Source organism: Lepisosteus platostomus, chromosome 2 (genome assembly GCF_059453375.1).
Source record: "Lepisosteus platostomus isolate fLepPlt1 chromosome 2, fLepPlt1.hap1, whole genome shotgun sequence".
NCBI classification, from domain to species: domain Eukaryota; kingdom Metazoa; phylum Chordata; class Actinopteri; order Semionotiformes; family Lepisosteidae; genus Lepisosteus; species Lepisosteus platostomus.
In genome coordinates this window covers 69,508,355-69,530,649 of record NC_142612.1, presented here as the reverse complement: position 1 = coordinate 69,530,649, position 22,295 = coordinate 69,508,355, and the positions used below count along the sequence as shown (strand labels likewise).

Genomic DNA, 22,295 nt, shown 5'->3' with positions numbered 1-22,295 from the left:
AAGTTAAACAATAGTTTAATAATTGATAAGGTCATAATTATGGCCAATATGGATTTAACAGGAACTCAAATAATGTGAAAGTAAAAAAACAACATGGAAAGTAGCTGAAATGTTCCTATTTCAAAATAATTTAATTTTAATGATTTCCCTAACTAGCCTTTTACCAAGGGGTAAGGAAGGCGGACTGCTTAGGAGTTTTGTTGAAGTGAGAGAAGTTTATTAAGGTTTCTGTCTTTCTAATGGGCAGTTGCTTAACTCAGTGTCACTAATCATTGGAAACTAATCAGGCACCTACAAATTATTACCTAATATGCTGGGACTTTTTGGAGCTTTGAAGGCTGTTTCTGGCTTCTTTTCAGCCCGAGCGCTGTTACTTAATAGATATAATTGTTTCTTTTGCTGGAGACATTTAACATTTTCCAATTCACAAGTGAAGGCTACAATCTTGCATTGTTTCATAGTCAGTTAGCTGTACAAAAGTCCAAATAAGAAAATTACTCAATTAAAAAGATTTGTTATACTTGACTTGTAAAAAATTTGCTGTTGCTCATTATGGTAATGTACTGTACTGTATGTGGAGACCTCTTGGCAAAACTTGCCTCTAAAGTTCACTGCAGTTCATGATTATAGATTGTAAAAAGAATCCTCTGATGACAGCTGTCAATTCCAAAACAAATTAAATCATTTCTTTGGCAAATCTTAATTTGTGCATGTTTACATTTTATTACTTGCTATTACAGATGAGTATGTATATTTAGGACATAGATTAAACAAACTCAGACTCTCAGGAACTGAACTTCTGCACAAAGGTGATCAGTGATTAGTGAGTTTTTATGTTAAAGAGACGTTTATAATGAACATTGTTTAAAGCAGGCTGTTGCTTTGCGCATTTGCAATAAAAACAAACGTACTGTATACGGGTTCTCTTCAGATTTTAGTTCACGTACTGTATCTTGTTTTACCTTATTTAATTGGATGCAGAAGGAGTTAAAATAAGAGAATAAAACGTATGAAAGCTGAATAATAATGATGATGATGATGATGATGAGAGAAACCTAGAATGCACAGGATTGCTAAGCAACCGCTTGAGATAAAAAAAATGCTGTAGTTCGTAGTACAACGTGACCTTGAAATGCATGTTTTATGACTACTTCAGACTAGTGAAAGAAAGGCATAGCGCTTCCTACAGGGTGTAATCAACTCACAATATTATTAATCAAATTAGTACTGTATATTTTAGGCATTATGTTTTTTATTTATCGTTAAAATCGGACAATGATATTGCCATACAGTATTTACACAACTATTACAACAGGGAAAACACTTTAAGTTTGTCCATTCATTCTAAACGTTTAAGCCTTACTACTTTAAATTCAGATTATTGTTATTACATATAATTTTTAATAAATGCTGATGAACTGTTTCCACTCCCACAACTCAGTGCGCGCTGACAGACACTGCTCAATGCGCGTTCCCGGAGCCCGCTGTGCACGCCGCTGGTCTTGCGGAATACAGGGGGCTGTATTCAGATTCCGGAGACAGAAACCCGCCTGGAAAATAATGAACAACAAATTTGATGCGTGAGTAAATATATCCACCGTTGTGGAGATGTGCAGAAGTGGGTCCTCTATAAAAGCTGCACAGTTGTTGCTGTGGTGTAGAGCGAAGTACAGTACAGTAGTTGCTGCTAGCTGCTGCATAAGCAAAGAGGCGTGTCTAAACGAGTCCTGTACGAGCTGAGGTCAGGCTTCTACCCTGCTTGTCATGTCCCAAGTATAGCCTCGCTGCACTGACTCTGAACCGACTTTTAATTTGTTTTGAGGATTCGGTAATGAAATTCGTGGAGTGCGATCGGAGAAGGCCCCCCAGGCCGTGGATCCCCGGGTTACGAGTCTGAGGACGGCTGGGGCAGGTGTGCAGGGGACCCGGTGTGGGAACTACACCTCCTGTCCTTGAAGGATTTGGCAGGAGAAGGTGTGAGGGAGCGCAAGGGGTATAAGAAACAAAACTCAACTCGCAGCCGTAACACACAGCACTTATTAAATAATTAAACAAACTGGCTCGGAAATGTCTTGTGCAAGCCACGTTTATTTCACACGAATGCAGTTTCTAAGTTTGCATGAGTCATAGTCATTTACGGACTGATTCTTAGCCAGAGAAGTGAGCAATTCATCAAAACAAGTTGTGAAGCGTATGGGATAATGTCATAGTTTGCAGTCCTTTCTAACTCGTACAACTCTGAATCAAAAAACACTCTTGATACTGTTGAGACTAAAGCATATCGGCATGCGAAAGTGCACCTCGATTGATCAAGTCTCGAATGAAGTCCATATCAGTTTAAATGGTGTATTTTCTCAACTTAGCTAATAGATTGTATTGAAAATAATCCTAGATCTTAGTTCTGCTTCGTATTGATCTTTTTCAGAATTCAATAACAACTATGTTTTTTTTTCTTCATTTTGGTAAACTAAGTTCTTCTTCTTCTTTTTCACAGACTTAGTCCCAGACTGTCCTGGGGTCAGCTGCTTTGGTTGCTCTTCTCCACTTGTCTCTGTCGAGCACATCTTCCTCACTCACTTCACATACCTCCATATCTTTTCTCACACAATCTATCCATCTCTTTCTAGGCCTGCCTCTTCCCCTGTTACCTTCCACCTCAAATTCCATTACCCTCTTTGTTACTTCCTCAACGTCCCTCCTCATGATATGTCCATACCACCATAATCTTGCCTCTCGCATCTTCTCAACCACATCCACCACCCTACATCGTCTACGGATTTCTTCATTTCTGATCTTATCCTTCATTGAAATCTGCAGAATCCATCTCAACATCCTCATTTCAGTTCTTCCCATCAAGTTCTCTTCCCTCTTTCCAGCTGCCAAGCATTCAGCTCCATATAGTAGTACAGGTCTAATCACAGTCTTGTACATTTTGCACTTTAACTTTCTAGGAATTTTCCTGTCACAGATTATTCCAGCTATTTCTCTCCACTAGTTCCATCCAGCTTTCACTCTTTGTTTTACTGCCTCCAGTGTTTCTCCTCCCTTTACCAGTTTTGATCCAAGGTATTTAAAGCCATCAGCCTGTTTCAGTTTTCCTCCATTTGTCTCCTCAACTTTGGTCATAGTATCTCCTCTTCTCTCCATTACCATTATTTCATATTTTTCTGCATTCATTTTCAGTCCACCCTTTTCCAGACTCCTCTGCCATTTGAACACTTTCTCCTGTAGTTCTACTTCTGAATCTGCCATCAGTGCCACATCATCAGCAAAGATGAGTTCCCAAGGCACTTCTGTTCTTACCTCCTCTGTCAGTGTTTCAATAATGTTTATAAAAAGGAAAGGACTTAGTGCTGATCCTTGGTGTACTCCAACTGTGATTTCAAACTCTTTTGCCTCTCCCCGTTGTGTGACCACCTTCGTAGTTGCATCTCTATAGGTTGCTTGAACTAACTTCACCATGCTTTCTGGTAAACTAAGTTGAGGATAAAAATTGAATCTGTTATCTGAAGGATTCAGTGATTAATTTACAGTATGTCTGGTGATTATCTTGACATGATTAGTTATAATATGCCACTGGATGAAGTACAGTATACCAAAATTACTCAGACTTCACCAGGGATCATCCATGTGTGCATGCTTGTTTCAGAACTAGATCCCTGTGTTGGAGTATTAGATATCAGCAGAATAATTAAGCATCAGTTGTGTGATTTTGAAGTAGTGTATACTGTACATAAATAGTATTACCTACAGTACCTTGAGGCAGCAATCCTAAACTGGCACGAGTCTTGAAATGTAGATTTTGTATGGTTGTCTCATTTAAACCACAGTAGAACCATCTGTTTTAACATCATCCTCCACTGACTCCCCGACTACCGCGTGCACAGTGCAGTAAAGACTTTGAATTGCAATAATGTGAGTGAGATCATAAATCTTCTTAATGAGAAAATTCTTTTATGTGGTCCACAAGGAATGCCCATTTTCACACATCAAAAGCAGTCCCAGGTGCTGTTAGAAATTAGGATAAGCCATATATAAATCATATTCTGGATGATTTTTATTTCTGAGATAAGTTTAGTTTCCTGACACTGGAATGCTTGATTAGAATCACACTGGTAAAGGTAGGTAAGTTTTTTAGGTACTGATACACAGTTTTAATGTGGTAATCAAAACCAAAAATGGAGTAAAATTGCCTGTCTCAAAAATGTTTGGTAGAAAGACTCTTTCTACTAAAAACCAAAGAAGCTATGGAGAAGGTTGTCAGCTCTGAAGCAGCCTCGCGGGCTAGAAACGTCTGAGATCTAGTCCTTTAGAAGCTAAAGCAGTATGTAGTTTGAGTGATTCTGACACTAAATCAAATTTTCTAACAAGGGTAATAAAACATTTCACGTAATGAAGTATTTTGTTTCAATAATTGTAATTAGGCCTATGAACCATAAAAAAATGTGACTGGTAATGAGTCCACCAAGAATTTCAGTCATTTGCAGCCAAGAAATTCATCCATTTGATGAAAACTCATGAAATGTCTTTGGCTTCCAGAGCCCTTTGGGAGGTTTTGTGAGTGAAAATGAGGTTTGTAGATGATATGCTTTGTCACATACTGTATGTAGTCACATGGTTTGGCAGTCACATTGGATTTCTCAAAGATATTCACACCTCCTCTCTGAAACCATGCGAAGCAAGACCCAACTTTACACATGTAAGCTTACCAAGGATATATACTGAGATGGTTCATAAGATGCTATTAACTGCCAGGAGAAGATCAAATTTCAGTTACATTTGTGAAAAAACACTGAAAGTCGATTTGTGTCTTTTTACCTAAAACTTGATAACTGATACTGATACTAAAAAAGTGGCTAAACCAATTCAAATAATACATAGGATACTTTATAGTTGGAACAAGTAAAGGTTTATTCCATGCTGAAAAGAGAAGAAAAGAAAAAGAGAAAATAGTTATTATTTTCTTCTCTTTCCAACATGGAATAAACCTTTACTTGTTCCTTTGCAGCCTATGCATGCTGACACAGCTACCTACTGTACTTGAACTACTGTATTTTTGGTATTGTTTTGTATTTAATATACTTTTAACAGACTGGACTAACCCTATTTAGCGGGGTCCAGTCTGGTGAGCAGAGCGCGTAAGTTAAAAACAAAACAAGACCTTAGTGTGTAAAAAAAAAAAAAAAAAAAAAAGTGTGTGTATGCCTGCCCCAGTGAAAGTTCATGATGGGATAGGAAAAGCAAAAAAGAAAAAAAGAAACCCTTACGCGGGTGCAAGCCCCTCTGCGACTGTTGGTGTCAAACTCCCCCTTCCGGGGGTGTCCCTGTTCGTCCTGTCGAGGGGTGTCCAGTGTGCCTTTATAGGACCTGCCCAGCTGTGGCTCATCATCTAGAAGCCAGGACAACTGGGACTACAAAGGCAAGGCATAGTCCTTGTACCAGAGCTCCGCCTCCACACTGGGCACGCCCCTGCGTAATGCCACAATTGTCTTTTCCAATATAGTTTCAGCTTTGGTTCAGTGTTTGTCTGTGACACTCTTAGGGAGAAAACTTAATACAGCAAAACAGGCATTGGTGAGACTTTATCCAGCAGTCATGTCCAGGAGGCTGTAAGAAGCAGGAACTACACGGGCTGAATGACAAGGTCTGTCTCTCACAGCCTGAAGGATGACGACAGTGGGGACCATGATCAGAATGAGGAGAGCAGCTCACAGAAAGAGTGTGAGAAGGAAAAAGCTGAGGAGGACAAGAGCCAGGCCACTGCTAAGAAAAAGGTGAGGGGTCAGTGCTAACGCCCTCAGTCAGTGTCGACAGCTAGGTAAATACAGACATGCCAAAGACACATTTACCATAGTTTTCACTTTGTCTCTGATTTGATGTTGAATTAATTAAATTGAAATAAGCTTTATTGCCCCTAAGGGAATTTGTCTTGCACATTAAGAGCTCATAACATATAACATACATAATAGTAATACAGTACAGCAACAGTGCAATACCATGATACGAAACAACAATTAACAGCATTGCTCAGTCAACTCAGTCAGTCAGTCAAAAAGCAGCCATATCACCCTGCAACTCACAACTGGCAGCCCACTGAAGCTAAGCAGGTGTGAGCCTGGCCAGTACCTGGATGGGAGACCTCCTGGGAAAAACTAAGGTTGCTGCTGGAAGAGGTGTTAGTGGGGCCAGCAGGGGGCGCTCACCCTGCGGTCCATGTGGGTCCTAATGCCCCAGTATAGTGACGGGGACGTAAAACCGAGGTCCTGACTCTCTGTGGTCATTAAAAATCCCAGGGCGTTTCTCGTAAAGAGTAGGGGTGTAACCCCGGCGTCCTGGCCAAATTTCCCATTGGCCCTTACCAATCATGGCCTCCTAATAATCCCCATCTATGAATTGGTTTCATTACTCTGCTCTCCTCCCCACTGATAGCTGATGTGTGGTGAGCGTTCTGGCTCACTATGGCTGCTGTCGCATCATCCAGGTGGATGCTGCACATTGGTGGTGGTGGAGGGGAGTCCCCATTACCTGTAAAGCGCTTTGAGTGGAGTGTCCAGAAAAGCGCTATATAAATGTAAGCAATTATTATTATTATTATTATTAACTCAATCTATTATCATAAGATTAAAAACGGACAATAAAGAATCTAAAACAACAGCAAGAAGATCCCTACCTCCAAACAATCTTTTCATTGTTATACAATTGCATGCTTTAAGGTATAATTGATGTATATGATCTCTTAGTCTTTATACAGGGGATCTGGTACCTTTTTCCAGATGGTAGGAGAGTATATTCTAAAAGAGTGCATGAGAGGGGTGTTCTAAGAAAAGGTTAGAATACTGCGAAAAAAACTTATTGATAACTGTCAGTGTTGTGCCTTCTACATTAAAAAACTTTAAATTCCTTAAAAAATACAACCTTAAAATACCTCTTATTTTAAATACATCCTTAAAATACCTCTCCCCTGTATTGGTGGTCCAAACTAATTTACAATCAATAATAATTGATTTATATTAATTTGCTGTTTTGAAATCCATTCACAGTTACAGGGTTCATAGGAATACAACATTTCTTTCTGAAATTAGTTACCATTTCCCCCATTTTGTTTGTATTTTAAAGCAGTTAATTTTCCTGACACCAATTATAAAAAAAAAGAAGATTAATCTTTATTTTACAGCAACTACTATTATTTTTTTATTGAAACTACTGATGTGTGCTGAATAAAACAATATGATGTTAAAATCCCGTATCACTCATTGTAAAAGCAATGCCCTGTACTTCCAGCAGAACTTTCTTTGTGCTGGTGCCAGGATGAGAGTGAATCTGTTCTTGGGGGGTGAACATTTTTTGTGCACAGAGGCACAGCTAAATTACAGTATAGTTGAAATCACCGAATTTCTATGCGATGTTCAAGATTTTGAATTGCACTTTTAAAAATGGTCAGACGGTGCAGCGTGAACCCTTTTCTGTATGCAGTTGAGCAACTCGGTAAATAGGTTGCCTCTCTTTAGACAGTTGTCCCGGGGGCAGGTGAGCATCCCCTGCAGTACAACTACACCTTCTGGTACTCACGGCGCACCCCAGGCCGCCCCACCAGCTCTCAGAGCTACGAGCAGAACATCAAACAGATCGGGAGCTTCGCTTCGGTGAGTTGCCCCTACCGTGCTCCGTTCCTTTGTGTCTTTTTATATACTTTTTACTTCGTAATATCTTCATAATATCTGCATCTACGGCTACGTCGCGGGTGTTTCCACTGTCTATTCTGTTTGGACTCTTGTAGATGACAGCAGTAATGCAAGGCTGAATATTTGCAGGCTTTGAGCTTTCCCATATACAGTAGTTGGCAGTTGTGTTCTACAGTGGAATGCTTACTATGCCAAAAGCCTTAACCAGCAATGAAACGCACCCGGGGTATAGCACGTGAAATATTTTGAATATACACTTTTCCTCTAACATTTGATAAGGATTAGGAAACATTATTTTTAATGAACTACATTGTGATGAATGTCACAATGTCAGGTATATTGATGTTTCTCTCATTTCACGGAGATGGAAGTCATTTCGTTTTGGGTTGAAGGTGATCAGGAATAGAATATTTGTACTTCCCTTTGCATGTGCTGAATGGTGGTAGAAAGTGGTTGCCATTTCAAAATCCAGGCTACTGATTAAATTGTGAGCAGGTTTATTGTAAGAGAATGGATGTCCTTATAAACATGAAAAAGTTCGTAGTGCGCAGGATGTTTGCATTGTGAGTTAAAAGGCTTATCTCAGTTCTTGTGAATAGTACTGAAATCTGTTACTCCATATCCTTGCACATGTCCTTGTCTCCACAAAAATGGTGGGCTTTATTCAACATTAAAAGGGTCAAGGAAAAATACAAATTATACATGACAATCCATCATGTTGTTTATTTTACTGATAATCCAGAATCAGAAACTACTTTGTTGTCCACAGTGGAATGTTTTCTTTGGCCTCACTTAGACAACAATAAACAAACGGTGTCTGTACCAGAGTGCACAAACCATTCAGTGGATTTTACAGATTTATACAAGCAATGTAATATAAATACCATACAGTACAATACAAAAACATAAGATTCAAGTGTGAGCAGCATGCATATACAGCATATGCTCTCAATACTGTTTTGTGAAGGGGTTCATACAGTACATCAGAGTTTAAAAGAGTGATGGCACTTAGAATTAATGACTTCTTAAAAATGTTGTTTGTAACCTTGTACTCTGAAACTGTGGATGGTGATTTTTCAAATGGGGAATGTAGTGCATTTGAGGCTTCATTTACTATTAACACTGCTTTCCCGTAAACACTCTTAGTAAAGTTGTGGTTCAGTTGGCTCTGTTGTACAATAAAATACTTCACATTTTCTAGAACTATATTCAAGGAAAGCCTAAGACATTTGTTAGGAAAAGTAATTTAGGCTCATAGATGAAATGTATAGTCCTGACAGGGGTTGGATTTGTAAAATCATCCTTTTATGTCTTAATTTAGTGTGGTCACAGGTGTTTCAAAATGCAGTCTGTACTCTGCACTGACAGCGGGTCCCATAGCTCTTGTCAAGAGACATGAGAAAGGCTGAGTGCCTGGCAGACACATCCCTGGGTAATAAAGTACATGTGTGCTCTCTTTAAATGGACATCTCTGTTTAATGACATGTTCTGAAAAGAAACAATGTTATTTATTATCCTCCAGCCTAACAGATGAGTGCCAGGAAAATAGAGGCAACTGTTAACAGTCTGCCGCCTCAATAAACTCTGAAGTGGGAAAGGGTGGAGTTCGTAAACCATTGCCTTTGTATCTTCCTTCCTTCAGCTGCAAAGAATGTGTAAACAGTTTATTTTTATGACCATGGCTTTAGGAATCTGAACATGAACCAGCACCTTCACAAGTAAAAATATGGTGGACAGTTTTGTCTTTTTTTTTAACCTTCTCAGTGCATTCCACATAGTATGTAAAGTCATTAGTTTCAGCAATCTCTATTTTTACAAAAAAATGTACAAAAAACTTTTTTTTCTGATAACTGATGTTGTTAAAGTGAAATAAATGTTAAAAGCAGTACTGTTTATTTACCACTAATAAACCAAAGTTTAGATGCATTTAGGTGAAGAGCACCTTGTGACTTAGTTTTAAAACTTATAGACCCACGACATGCATTAGTGGTAGTGACCTTGCCTCCTCATCAGCAGTTTCACATACTTGCGCTGTCCGGCCTTTGAGGCATTCTTGAAGCTCATAGATCATAGATCGTTCTCACAGGCCCAAAGCTTTTTGGACTATCGCTGACGGTCAATTCGAAATTTTTGTATGTGTTTTTACCTCCATATTGCCTATCAGTTCTCTCATACTTCATCACATGTTCCTCATGAGTATTGCTGATGTGCCGAGTAGCTGTTTCAGATGCCAAGGCACAGTTATTGAGTGTGATGCTGAATGTAACCATGCTCTTTACTCCAGGTGGAGCAGTTCTGGCGGTTTTACAGCCATATGGTTCGACCTGGTGACTTAACAGGCCATAGCGACTTCCATCTCTTCAAAGAAGGCATCAAACCTATGTGGGAGGTATAAAATAAAATTTGGTGAATCGCTTTCGTGCCATTTAAAGCCATTTAATTCTGTGTCGTGTAAATTTATCTTAGCAAGTTAAACTAATGTATTACTTTAAAGACTTTTAACTAGTTTCTTCTTACAGAATACATTAATTTGTTCTATTTCAAAAGACAAATAACAATGCTGATATGTGGGAAATGCGCTTGGAAATGTGAATTACTGTATACTTTAAACCGTCATTCCTTGCTACTTCATACTAGCTGCTGACATCACTTTCTCTGAGATATTTTGGGAATTTCTATTAACTGACGGTTTTATAACATGGGATCTATGGGAATACGTAACAAAAGGTCATCATGAGGACTTGTACTGTATGTCCAATATTTAAAACAGGACAGCGACCACTGAATATGAAATATTCTGGATGTTTATTTAAAATGAAGTTCCTTAGCCTTTGCCAATCCATTAGTGACAACCTGCCTTGCTTTATCCTCAGGATGATGCCAACAAGAGCGGGGGTAAGTGGATCATTCGGTTGCGGAAGGGCCTGGCATCACGATGCTGGGAGAACCTGATTCTGGCCATGCTTGGGGAGCAGTTCATGGTGGGGGAGGAGATCTGTGGTGCCGTTGTCTCTGTGCGTTTTCAGGTACTGATGCATTTTTACACATGCTGTTAGCAAGATCAGACCACAGGTGGACAGGTCTTGCACAGGTAGGACAGAGGAGAAAGCGATAGTTATAAAGAGAGCTTGTTGTTGTGAGCTTCTCTGTTAGTTCCTCAGAACCTAGATGATAGCACATATGAAAATGACCTCACCAGCAACTGCAAAAGGTAAAACCATATTCCATTCCTGCTATTGCACTGAAACAAATGACAAAAATGAAGTCAAATTCTCAACAGGTTGTGTTTCAAGTTTGATTTAACAGCTGTTTATGCAGAAACTAACAAAGACAAAAGTTTTGTGTTTATTTGTATGTTTATTGTGAATATGGGTTTGGTCAATAAGAGCTTAACCTTGTTATGGCTGATTTTATCTAATTCTATTTCAGCAGTGTAATATGTGCTTTATTCATAATATTGCAAATTTAGAAAATTGTTAAATACTTCCAAATTTTTGTAAATGGCTAGGATTAGAGTAACATTTATTATTTATATTTATGTGCACACCACATATTGTAGGCCACCGAGACCAGGTCCCATGTTTCTACTGGAATGAATTTTTGTGGTTTTTGTCTTAGATTGTGTGCATTTTGCAGGAGGATATTATCTCCATTTGGAATAAGACAGCTAGTGATCAGGCCACCACAGCACGTATAAGAGACACCCTGCGTAGAGTCCTCAATCTGCCACCAAACACCATCATGGAGTACAAGACTCACACAGACAGCATCAAGTGAGTGGGATAGTGACATTGGGTGACATGCATACTGTAAGTGCTGTGACAAACCTATTTTTTTAATCCTAGTTCTTTCAGGTACTCAACTTTTTAGCAAAAAGAAGTAAAAGCAGCTGACCTCTACTTATAGCTTTGTAGGAAGACACCAACATCTTCTCTAAGTTGTATTATTAAAGACATACAAAGCAGAAGAAAGATGTGGCTTTCTAGTCAAAACAGTACATCTGACCAAATTATTCTCTTATAGAGGATGATAATAGGGCAGTGAGCTTGAGACGTCATGACTGTTTTAAAATAGTCTAGTTGCAGTGCCAGTACTGATCAGAATTTGATATTAGTTCTCCACACAAATTCTATATCTGAGAATAAATACAGGTAGTGTTGGAAATTAGTTTTTAAGAGGCTTTTATAGTTAGTTTTCTGCATAGTAATATTTACATTTTATAGTTAGTTTCTGCTGCTGAATAAGAACCTTTAACTGATGTATATTGTGACTAAGTTTGCAACTTAGATTGAATGATTAATCAAAGCATTTGATCGGGTGACAGGATAGGGATCTGCCAGTCAGGTGTTGATGGCACTAATTGATTGTGATTTGTCAGGGCATGGGAAGAATTCCATGGGCTTGTGAACACCAGTGGTGGCCGTTGACCATGAATCCTGTGTTTGACAACCCAGTAGGTACTGTCTTTCCATCTGCACCTCACAGAAATTGTGCAAGACCAAATGCCTTTGTATATTATTTCTTATACTGTATTCTTATCTGTGTGTACTGTAATGTAGAAGAGCTCAGGAATGGTGAAATAGTTAATGGGAAAATAATCCACTTAAAAAAAGATATACAGTTGTACCCTGGTATAGACTGGGATTGTGTTCCATATTTTGCCCCATATAGATTAATGGTCAGCATGGGGCTTATGTTCTGGGATTCAAGTAGAACACACACTTGCCAAGAAAGTATTTAGGTACATTTATTCTTTTTCTTAACACTATAACATTGTGCAGGATGTAAGATAACAGTCAATGGAAACACATTTTGAGCTCTGTTGAGCAATACTGTACAGTAATTGTGTAATTACAATTTATTGCTTTTTCTGACAAGGGTTCTGCTGTTTTTTCCCATTTCCTCTTATTAAATATTTACTCATTAAAAGGATTACACTATAACATTAATTGCTAAACATCTTCATTGTAGCATATTTATCAGTATACAGTAGTATGGTAATGTGCATAAGTGCAGAAGAGTATTTAAAACAAGCTATAGTATAAAGTAGAAGGTATGGAATATAATTTACATCTGTTAAAGAAAAAAATAACAGTGTACTTCCTTGCATTTTTTTTTTCTGTAGAGACTGTTGAGGCTTTTCAGAAAACGCAAGTAGCCATGTGGATGGTGATGCTTTTCCTCAAGAAGTCAGAGAAGTTGCAGGGTGAAGGATTCCTGGACTTGAATCATTGCTCAGCAGAGAAGTGACAGAAAAGGGCAAGGCCTACTTCTGACAGCTTGTGGCCACACATCCACATACGGTTCAGCCATGTATCTCTAGTTACATGCTAAATGGAATGAAGAAGCAAGCGGTTTGGTAGATATTTAGAAAAGACAATTTGGAGAAACCGTTTGGGACGGTTTAACGTCAGTGTCTTAAAAATACTTCTTGTGCCTCTCCAGCACAAGGATGCAGTGGCAAAAGGAGAACATGAAATATCAGTCACCTGTGATATGGGAAGCAGCTGATTTGAAAGCAACTGAAATTACATTTCTTTGATGCCCCTTAAAACTGTTGCTTTCATTTAAGTAGTGACCTTCCTACAGATGTATTATTGGACTATACTATACAATCAGAAAGTGTTCCTAAAAGTTATTTTTCATAAAACTAATGAGGTAGAACAACATTGATCCAGCTGAAGGAAAAGTGCTTTAAGCAAAGGTGAATAAAATAACATCTGAGTAATTATATTTACAGTACAGTACACCTGAGGAAAGGATCCTTATGATATGAGACCGTTTTAATAGACGGTACTGACGTGTAACCTAAATTGATGATTGGATGGTCTCACGTGGATCTTAGTTTCCAATTACTAGGACATTTTTATGATGTGCTACCATGCTGACTAAATTGCTGTGCCTGGTCTTTCCCCTGACTAACCTACTTCTTGAGATGAAGTTTTAAAAGAAGGTTTGGTGGTTCAGTATTAAAGCAGGGGAACAAACAGTATTGTCACCTCAGAGAGCTACTGTATGTGTTGCTGTGCAGTTCTAATTGGGGGTCAGCTGGTGGTGCTGTTGTGCAGACAACACTGCCACAAAAAGAGCAATGTTTTGCTTGAATATAGCAATAAATGGCAATTATGCACCTGCTGCTAATTAAATTCTGTTGTCTCTCTGTGTGATGTTACTAATGTTTTCAATATAATGCCCCACTCCAAAAAATGCTGATTTGACAGCAGTCTTATTTGTAATATTAGAATTACCTACTGCTTAAACTATGGCAATTTTAATATTCCAAATCCAATGTTAGACGTTGAGGAATACAAATTGGTTTTATTTACTAATGCTTATAATATATTGTGAATAATTGTAAATGTCCAGATATTTACAAAAGTGTTTCTGTTGATAGTTTGTACATAAAAGGTTTTTTAAAATATTTTCTTGTTTGTTCTATGAATGTCTGAAGTACCTCAGTTTATATTTATACTGACAGACCTGGAGGTGTCAGTTATTTATTTAATGAGGTTTATTGCCAGCAAGCATTGTGAAAGGCTGCCTTGAAGTTCAATATCTTGATGCTCAGTCCAGTATTACGCATACTGTAAAAAGGATATGGGGTGATAAAATATTTGTACCAAAGTACAGGTCTGTTAAACTATATTCCTTTTGTGTTCATACCACAATGAAAAGTGACAGACTTTAGTGTCAAAATCAACCCTGAGAATAGTAATTATGCATATTGATAATCTTAAACAAAGATTCAGTTTAAGGAAAAATTGAAAATTTGGTTTATTAAATAACATTACAAGAAATATATGTAGGTTTTCCAAGTGGAACAATACACATGGGTTAATACAATACAGTAATGTTGATCCCTGAATTAATATTCTACTTGTATATAATCTTAATAAATTACCATAAAATGATTAATAGGCCATGGGAACATAAATGTCTAGTTTAAAATACTTTTCTGCATAGAAATAACACTGAACTGTGAATTGCAGAGGGCTTTTTGTTCAAATCCTGCATTTTTTTTTTATTTCAGAATCTCAGTGTCTGTTTCCTTGGATGTTGAATATCTCTACTTCTGTTCTCCCTCAGAGCTTTCAAACAGTTGATCTCTAGGCAAGGAAGTACACTGGGCCTGAACTTGCTACTGTGGCCTCATTAAACAAATTACATAAGACTTCATACCCCATTTAGCCAGCCTACACAAAAATATTTAATTATCTTCTAACAGAATTTCTGCTATTCTACTACTAAGTATTTTTCTCCAAATTAGGTGTTCATTTGGTAGTAAGTTTTATGTCAAAGATACAGTAGATTGTACTACAGTACTGTTTGTTGAAATTTCCACTTTTATTTTGTTCTCAAAACAGATGAAGTGATTTCATGTCAGTCCGGTCTTTGACACCACTTGCCCATTCGGTAGGTAGTTGTACAACATTTAAAGAGTGTTTCACAGGTAACAGGATCTTTCCCAATTTATCGATATGTCCCACGTGCTGGATTCTTGGTGATTCATACTGTTACAGCTTTACCTTGTGTTCTTCCAGACACAAGAGGCATCTTAGCTCATCTCAAAAAACATGTGGTTCTGCAGGATAGGAGAGATAAAAATGTTATTTTTTATCATCCATAAAATCTAATATAGTAAAAAATATTAATAGTCCAAAATTATTTTGTTTTATTGTATAAATCACATCATTTATTTTACATCTGATGGTCTTACCAACAGGAAAGTGGCAGCCAGCAAAAGCAGTTTAGATTTTGGATTCATTTCTGGAGGCACTGTAGAGAAGAGAATAGGGGTTTCTGTAATTTTGGTGAAAGGAAAAACTGAGTAATGTTCCATATTAAGGAAATTAAGACTAGTTCTTACCATCTACCCCAAAGTATTCATGGTCAATGTTGTAATCTTCATTATAACCAGGCCACTTTTTCCATATCTTTCCCAGCTTCTCCCCAGTTTTGGACACCACCTAATAATTTCTCAATTGGTTAATTGGATGGATACAATCTAAAGGAATGTTTAACCTAAATGGTAATTCTATATAAAAGAACAAGAAATAGGTTTATTCCACTTCTTGGGGTGAGGATCCACAGCCGAAACGTGTTTTCTTTCTTCTCTTTTCAGCATGGAATAAACCTCTTACTTGTTCTTTTATATAAAATTACCACTTAAGTTAAACATTCCTCTAGACTGAATCCAGACATAAAACAAGTCTATGAAGGCTATTGCAAACCATGATCTTGAGTCATGTCTTTCTTCATATCCTATTGGATACGAATTGGATACTCAACTTCAACTAGCCCTTGGAAAGTCATTAACTGTTATTACTTTTCCCTTATACAGTACACTGCTAATTGTAAAAAGCTGTATTGACATCCAGTGAAAGGTATATGTATTCTTCAATACAATCTCTTATGTTCGAAAGAAGCATTTAATATGTAGTGTTGTGACTGGTGTTTGCTACTTACAAAAGACTCAGGAAGTCAGTGTAATGAAAACTCTGGTGAAATAGTACTCGTTATGCATGGTATAATGACCAATCTCCTAGTGTATAAATAACTCATCTTGAAAATGCCTGCAAATTTTTAATCAATGGAAATTCCTATGGCCCAGTTCCTATACCTGAAACTCCTGATTGGAATAGCAGCGGCACGGACAACATGGGCCCAGGATTCGGATATTTGATGTTCCATCTAAGTCGCAGATTTCCAGGAGAGGGGTGAACATGCTCCATCTGCAAAGTATTTTCATACATCTTGAGGTATTATCAAGAAAAGAAACAAATCATCAAGATCACCCTTGCCAACTGTGTTCTTGAAGGCAGCATGGCACACAAAGATAAAATATCTCGGATACAAACAGAAATAACCGTATGTTTTACTGAGGCACATAATTTCCTTCTTAAACTTTAAACGAACCGTGTTTAATTGTATGATAAGGTATGGGTGATTGAAAGATGAAGCAGCCCTTTAGTTTTCAGCAGTCAAATTAACATGCCTGGAGATAACAGTTACCAAAGAATTTAACCTTACAATTACAGGACTTACTGATATTAGCGATTACTCATATTAGCTATTTTGATGGATGCAAGATCTTTTATAATGCAATAATATATATATATCCTTTTGTTATATAGTGATTGTTATTGGCCAACAGAAGGTTAATATTGAACCAGAAAAATGGTTTTGGAATAATAGGCAGCAATGTTACTACTTTGTTACCTGAACAACATGTCTCTAATTCTTTGTACTGTATGTTGCCTGACTGTGGCTGTATCTGCAGCTGTCTAAACATACCTCTACGTCAAGAGTGCACTGACCCAGTTAAATTATAAGATGATATACTGTACTGTAAAGACTATAGTGTAACTAAAGCTCATTGAGATTAAACACACATTTATCAAAGGCCTGGTTGAAAGGGCAGAGGGTGTTGGCATCTCATTTCCGCTGAACTTGGGATCTGATCAGAAGCCAGCCTGTACCCAATACCAAGTCCTGCAGCTCAGATGGTGCCGCCCTCTGTACCTCTGGCGCACGGTGCCGATCAGCTGCCGGTCAGCCCCGAAGGCCCTCATCTCCATCAGGCAGCAGCCCAGGCAGCACGCGTCCGCCCTCAGCGGCCTCTCGAGCAGGAAAACCTCCTGAGCCTGGCGGCTGTACCCCCTGATAGAGCAGGAGCGCGCAGGACCGCAACACTGCAGACAAAGGCAAGAGCTCTCTGGAAGGAAAGGAGAAAGAATGAAACCAGTGCCACAGGTTAACATTAATATCTGGGTGTCAATCTGCTGGCAAATTGGCCTTAGTCAAAGGGAAAATCACAGCTTTTTCTCCTTGACTAAAGCTGTAGATAATTTATAGAAGCAATGTGTTCAAAGTATGTTACAACTTCAAGGACTATTCTACAGTACATATGGTTTAGATCCATCAAAATCTTGCATTAATCACCCCAATTAAAAGAATTCCCCAAACAAGCAGTTAATTGGCTCAGTTAAGTTTCTGGAACTCTTACTGAAAAATAAAACCGTAGACTTGGCTGTTGTAGAGGAATAAACCTTAAAATCCTAAGTTGGTTCACCTTCAACAGCTACATAGATTTGACTCCTGGTTCCTGTAGTGATACTGTAGGATCTTCCAGGCTTACAGTGTGGACCTGGAAAGCAAAAGGACATAACTCCGAATTTCCATAGGCATCCCTACACATAATACCTTTCCACAGTCCCCTGTGCATACATCTGAAGTACTCATTTGTTCATACTTTTCCAGTTTATTTTTCAATTTTTCAATTTTACAATTTCCTTTGAGAATTTACACAGTTCACACTTGCTCATATTTAACGAACACTTATAAACTAGCATTTCATTGTTAACTTTATTAACGAAACATTGTTTATGAAAAGGATGGTGTTTGTAAAAACTCCATGGAAGCATACATATACAGTACAGTAGTTAAACAGTATATGATCTGCCTCGTTATACAATTTAGCTGTAGTGATATATTTCAGTAGAACACAGAGCTGGTGAAAAATGCAATAACTGTTCCTTCCACACACCTGTCTTTTACTTTGACCGTCCACTGAACTTTCAAAGATCAGATTTCCTTGACTTCCGTGCTTGAAGTGTCTTACCTTGCAGCTCTGGCCTAGCCATGATACGCAGCTGGCTCACAGTCTCCAGCAGTGCCAGGCCTTGGTCTTCTCCAGCCACTGCCATCACTGGCTCCTGTATGCTGGAGAGGCCAGCATGTAGCTCGGCCTCCTTCAGGGTGTGCAGCTCCAGAGCAGCCCGTTTCTCTGTACCCCCTTGGCTGTTTTCGAGTTCGTGGTCCTCTGTGAGCCGGGGAGAGAGTCCGTCCCCCAGAGGGCGAGAGACAGGGGTGTCTTGAGGCTCTGGGGCATGCCTCCTCCCCCGAGTGAAGGCTCTGAACAGCGACTCGATGTGCTTCTCCCTCTCCAGTGGCCTGAAGGGAACTGGCTGCACAGTCACAGCTGACACGTTCTGAAACAGCAACAGCAGGTCTGACTCTTTCCTTTATCGCTCACTCCTTTTTTCCACCAGTCATTCTGATTTACAGTGTTTATAGTGCAATGCTTGATTTTTGTCATTGACTAATGAAAACTCCCAGTGCCACTGGGAATGCCAAGGCAAAAAAAAAAAAAACGAAGACGGGAAACTTATAACAATAAATGATTTGCAGAAAATAGCAATTCAGTCCAGGAAAACGAACTAATAAATGTTCAATCTTGCAGTACCAGTTACAATTTGCAGTAGTTTTATTCATGTGGGGGAAGGGAATGGCTGTTTGTCTGCTCCTGACGTACATCTACTCCCTACAGGAATGTCTTTATTAAAGAGCTGGTGTTGTGTGACCTGCTGGGACACAATTCCTATTCACATATGGACATAGTCAAGGCAAGTGGGAGCAAAGAGCTGTCTGCACAGATGGCTCCTTGCTTCATGAATTACTGTAATTGTACCTGTGGTGAGTGGCAAAGCCAATAGATAAAAACAGAATAGAAATCCCTCACCAGACATTAGCCATATTCGCCATTGCCATAATCAATCCCTTCTTTACTTCAGGGCAAAAGCCTTGAATAATCTTTTACACTTTCAAGCATTATATGCCAAACTATTATCTCCTATGGCAAAAATCCCTTCTTGTAGGCACTATTGTGCAATTTAATGCTGTAGTAGAAAGTCTTTCAACGTTTCAGTTAACTTTCACTATTACTGGAATGTTAAGCAAATATTCTGTCCTTTTTTCTATAAAATGTGAAATAATCTTGGTTCGTCATTTTTAATAGTAACAATTGGTATTGTGTAATGTGATGACTATGCTAAATTTTACATTTGGATAAATACATTTACATTTGGATTCTGAAAAGGATAATTTAAATGAAATATCGTACCAGGAAGTGTACAAGAGATTAAAATTACCTGTGCACCAGGCTGAAAATATACCTCCAAACTCCAACTGAGTTTTCAGGATAAATAAAAAGGAGGACAATATACAGATAAATGATTAATGATTGACTAATTGAATACAAGTTTCCTGTTAAAGAACTTAATACCAACTTGTCAGTCACACAAAAATAATTAAAGCAATCCAGGCTGTATGACCACTAGTAGTCTTTATTGCCCCTAATAAATCTAATCTTATTGTTAGCAATGAAATCCACTTCTAAATGTTACCATGCAAATGACAAAATGGAGCAGTGGAAATTGGTGTAGAGGATATATTAATTTTTGAGAAGTAAAAGTTGGCTTAAAATAAAAACATTAACAAATACTAAGCAGTATTATGAATTGAAAATAAACATGTTTAGTGCCTCTATCACAATTAAATACATAGAAATTAAGGTCTAGCTTTAATTAATGGTTGAGGAAATTACTTCCTGAATAACTAAGTTTAAAAAAATGAGAGGGGAAGCATTTCAAATGTACAAGAATAGAAATGAGCTGCTCGCGTGCAATACAACAGTGTCCTCAAAAGTAGCATAGAGAGAAGAAACTAACCTGAACACTCAACGTTCTTCAGGGCAAAAGCCAGATTAATTTAAATACCAACATTTTCCCATTACAATGAGAAATTTTCAAAATACTTCTTTTATACCTCTGATTCTCTGAAGTTGTACTGTACATGACAGAAAATATTCAGAATTTCTGACAGATAAATTCAAACTATAGCAAGACCTATACCATCAAATACAATTATAAAGAAAGCAGGAGACTAAAGAATTCCTCACTGCCGTGTAATGTAAATCTACAAATTGTCAAGCTTGCATGAACATAATGTTGAAAATGTATCTCTTACCATGGGAAGTTTTCTCTCTGCTGTAATTAACTGATGTCTAGAAGTTGTTTTATCTCTGAAACTATGCGCTGAAAAGCAGAACCAGGAGCAGATGTGGGCTACAGATCTGTAACTGAGGACGAGTCACCTCTTGTCCCTCAGCTACTGTTGTCTCTCTCTCCGTTTCCCTGGACTCTGTTTCAGTCCCTTGTTTCCACCCCAACCAGCCGGATCCCTGCATTGTTGTGGGATAAAGGGAGCACTCACCCATGTAATTAGGTCCCTCTTCCTTCGTAAAGAGAGTTACCCCACATCTTTCTAGACCCTTTGCGGTAAAGTGAAGGAGGGTCACTTCACAAGATATGCAGACAATTTTATATTTCTGGACTGGGAGGATGACAAAACCTCATTGGTGCGAGAGGTGGGACACATGACTAGGCTTTCACATAGAATATCTGTACAGTATATGAAACACACAGAAGTGTGTAGATATTTACAGAGGAGGGGTGAACATACAGTAAATTATCATTTGTAAAACTTTGACAGTGGGTCTTCACTGTGTTTTTAACTCATCTCTGTCAAATTCCAGCACCAGGAAAATAAAAATACACATACATATCAATACAGTTTATATAATCATCATGCACATGATGTCTGATGGATTGCTTGTTGCTTTGTTTCCCTTGAAATTATTGCTTTTCAATTTTTGAAAGCATGATACAGTAAATAAAACCAATACAATGTTTAGTTTAAATCCAGCATATTTTTCAATAACACACCAAAATATTTATCCACAAATTCTTAACAAGACTGGATTTTATTTTTGCATGACAGTTCAAAATAAATGAAAAAAGAAAAACAATGCACACCCATCCATCATACTACATTTCCAGTGGAAAAACAAATCTGGTTTCATTGTGGTTTGGGGTGAAAAGCCAGCTTGGTACCCAGTCAGTTTTCTGGCATCCCAAAAAACCAACAGAACTCCAATCTCAGATTGTCAGAGAACGTTTACTCAGCAAACAGTGAATAAATTAAGCTTTTTGTGAAAGAAAATGGGTTTCCAATCAGTAACTTAAAACAACCCAGTAGGGGGTTAGCATTGACACTGGCACCCTGCCACTTGTTGTGAAGCAGCCAGTCTTTCTTCATCAAAACAACATTAGCTTGCTCTATATAAACATCAAGAAGCAAATACAGTCATTTACAGGTTCTAACATGCCCACTTCAACCACAGTAACAGCAAACACTGTCAATCTGCAAATTGCAATTGATTTTGTGATCTTTTTTCACATAACGTTATGGGTTGAAATTGATAATAACCCTTTAATTGTTCACCTGGGTGAGCAGTGAGCAAAAGAAACATGCATGGATACAAACTATGAGTCTATTTATCTGATTAGGAAATATCATTAGGAAACCTACAAAAAAAACACAACAAAAATATAGATAAGCATTAGAAGCAGGTACAGTGTTTCAGTTTCTTGTAGTTTGCTTGTCAATTTCTCATGGAATTTCAAAAGCGCTGACACATTTTTAAGGTCTACTCACCTCCTAATTGAGGAAAGTTTGGAAGAAAACATGTGAAGTTGGTTTTAGAACTGAAAATCTAAACTATAATATTCTTAATTTAATATTTAAAAGTGATCCACATAACCATTCAATATGGGTTAACGTTGCACCATCCAAAATAGGAGCAAATGGGCACTGGTAAGCCCAAGAAAGAAAATCATGTCATTGTTGCAATCTCAAGATATTATCCCTTTCAATTCATCCGATATCTACTGTATAACGATCCTGCAGAGGGCAGTGTGAAGTGGGTGTACA

The 22,295-nt window shown here is 38.1% G+C and overlaps 2 protein-coding genes across 5 annotated transcripts; one reads left to right on the top strand and one right to left on the bottom strand.

Annotated features, from left to right (window-relative positions):
* Positions 1–1,434: 1,434 nt before the first annotated feature.
* Positions 1,435–14,103, top strand: eif4e2 (eukaryotic translation initiation factor 4E family member 2). 3 transcript variants are annotated; one of them, XM_088616294.1, is made up of 8 exons: positions 1,435–1,580; positions 5,660–5,774; positions 7,509–7,643; positions 9,967–10,071; positions 10,556–10,708; positions 11,319–11,455; positions 12,061–12,139; positions 12,808–14,103. In XM_088616294.1, the coding sequence occupies exons 1-7, from the start codon at positions 1,465–1,467 to the stop codon at positions 12,107–12,109; spliced, it is 810 nt and encodes a 269-aa protein (XP_088472420.1). In that variant the 5' UTR covers positions 1,435–1,464; the 3' UTR covers positions 12,110–12,139; positions 12,808–14,103. The 3 variants fall into 3 exon arrangements, with proteins under 3 accessions (XP_088472420.1, XP_088472410.1, XP_088472399.1); XM_088616284.1 differs by having other exon boundaries at positions 11,301–11,455; positions 12,061–12,135; XM_088616273.1 differs by having other exon boundaries at positions 11,301–11,455.
* Positions 14,104–14,431: 328 nt separating this feature from the next.
* LOC148676955 (phospholipid scramblase family member 5) lies at positions 14,432–20,622 on the bottom strand. 2 transcript variants are annotated; one of them, XM_088616248.1, is made up of 8 exons: positions 20,490–20,622; positions 18,304–18,673; positions 17,755–17,829; positions 17,205–17,397; positions 16,303–16,435; positions 15,550–15,649; positions 15,400–15,458; positions 14,432–15,264 (listed from the first exon to the last, which is right to left on the bottom strand). In XM_088616248.1, the coding sequence occupies exons 1-8, from the start codon at positions 20,490–20,492 to the stop codon at positions 15,238–15,240; spliced, it is 960 nt and encodes a 319-aa protein (XP_088472374.1). In that variant the 5' UTR covers positions 20,493–20,622; the 3' UTR covers positions 14,432–15,237. The 2 variants fall into 2 exon arrangements, with proteins under 2 accessions (XP_088472374.1, XP_088472385.1); XM_088616259.1 differs by having other exon boundaries at positions 16,303–16,414.
* Positions 20,623–22,295: the final 1,673 nt, after the last annotated feature.

Excerpts from the sequence above, each read along its gene's own strand:
- eif4e2 (XM_088616284.1), top strand. The coding sequence starts at position 1,465 with ATGCGCGTTCCCGGAGCCCGCTGTGCACGCCGCTGGTCTTGCGGAATA. Across the intron at positions 10,072-10,555 it reads GCATCAAACCTATGTGGGAG|GATGATGCCAACAAGAGCGG; the intron begins GTATAAAATAAA and ends CTTTATCCTCAG. Across the intron at positions 10,709-11,300 it reads TTGTCTCTGTGCGTTTTCAG|ATTGTGTGCATTTTGCAGGA; the intron begins GTACTGATGCAT and ends TTTTTGTCTTAG.
- LOC148676955 (XM_088616248.1), bottom strand. Across the intron at positions 16,436-17,204 it reads ATCGGCACCGTGCGCCAGAG|ATGTATGAAAATACTTTGCA; the intron begins GTACAGAGGGCG and ends TAATACCTCAAG. Across the intron at positions 15,459-15,549 it reads TGAATACTTTGGGGTAGATG|TGCCTCCAGAAATGAATCCA; the intron begins GTAAGAACTAGT and ends TCTTCTCTACAG.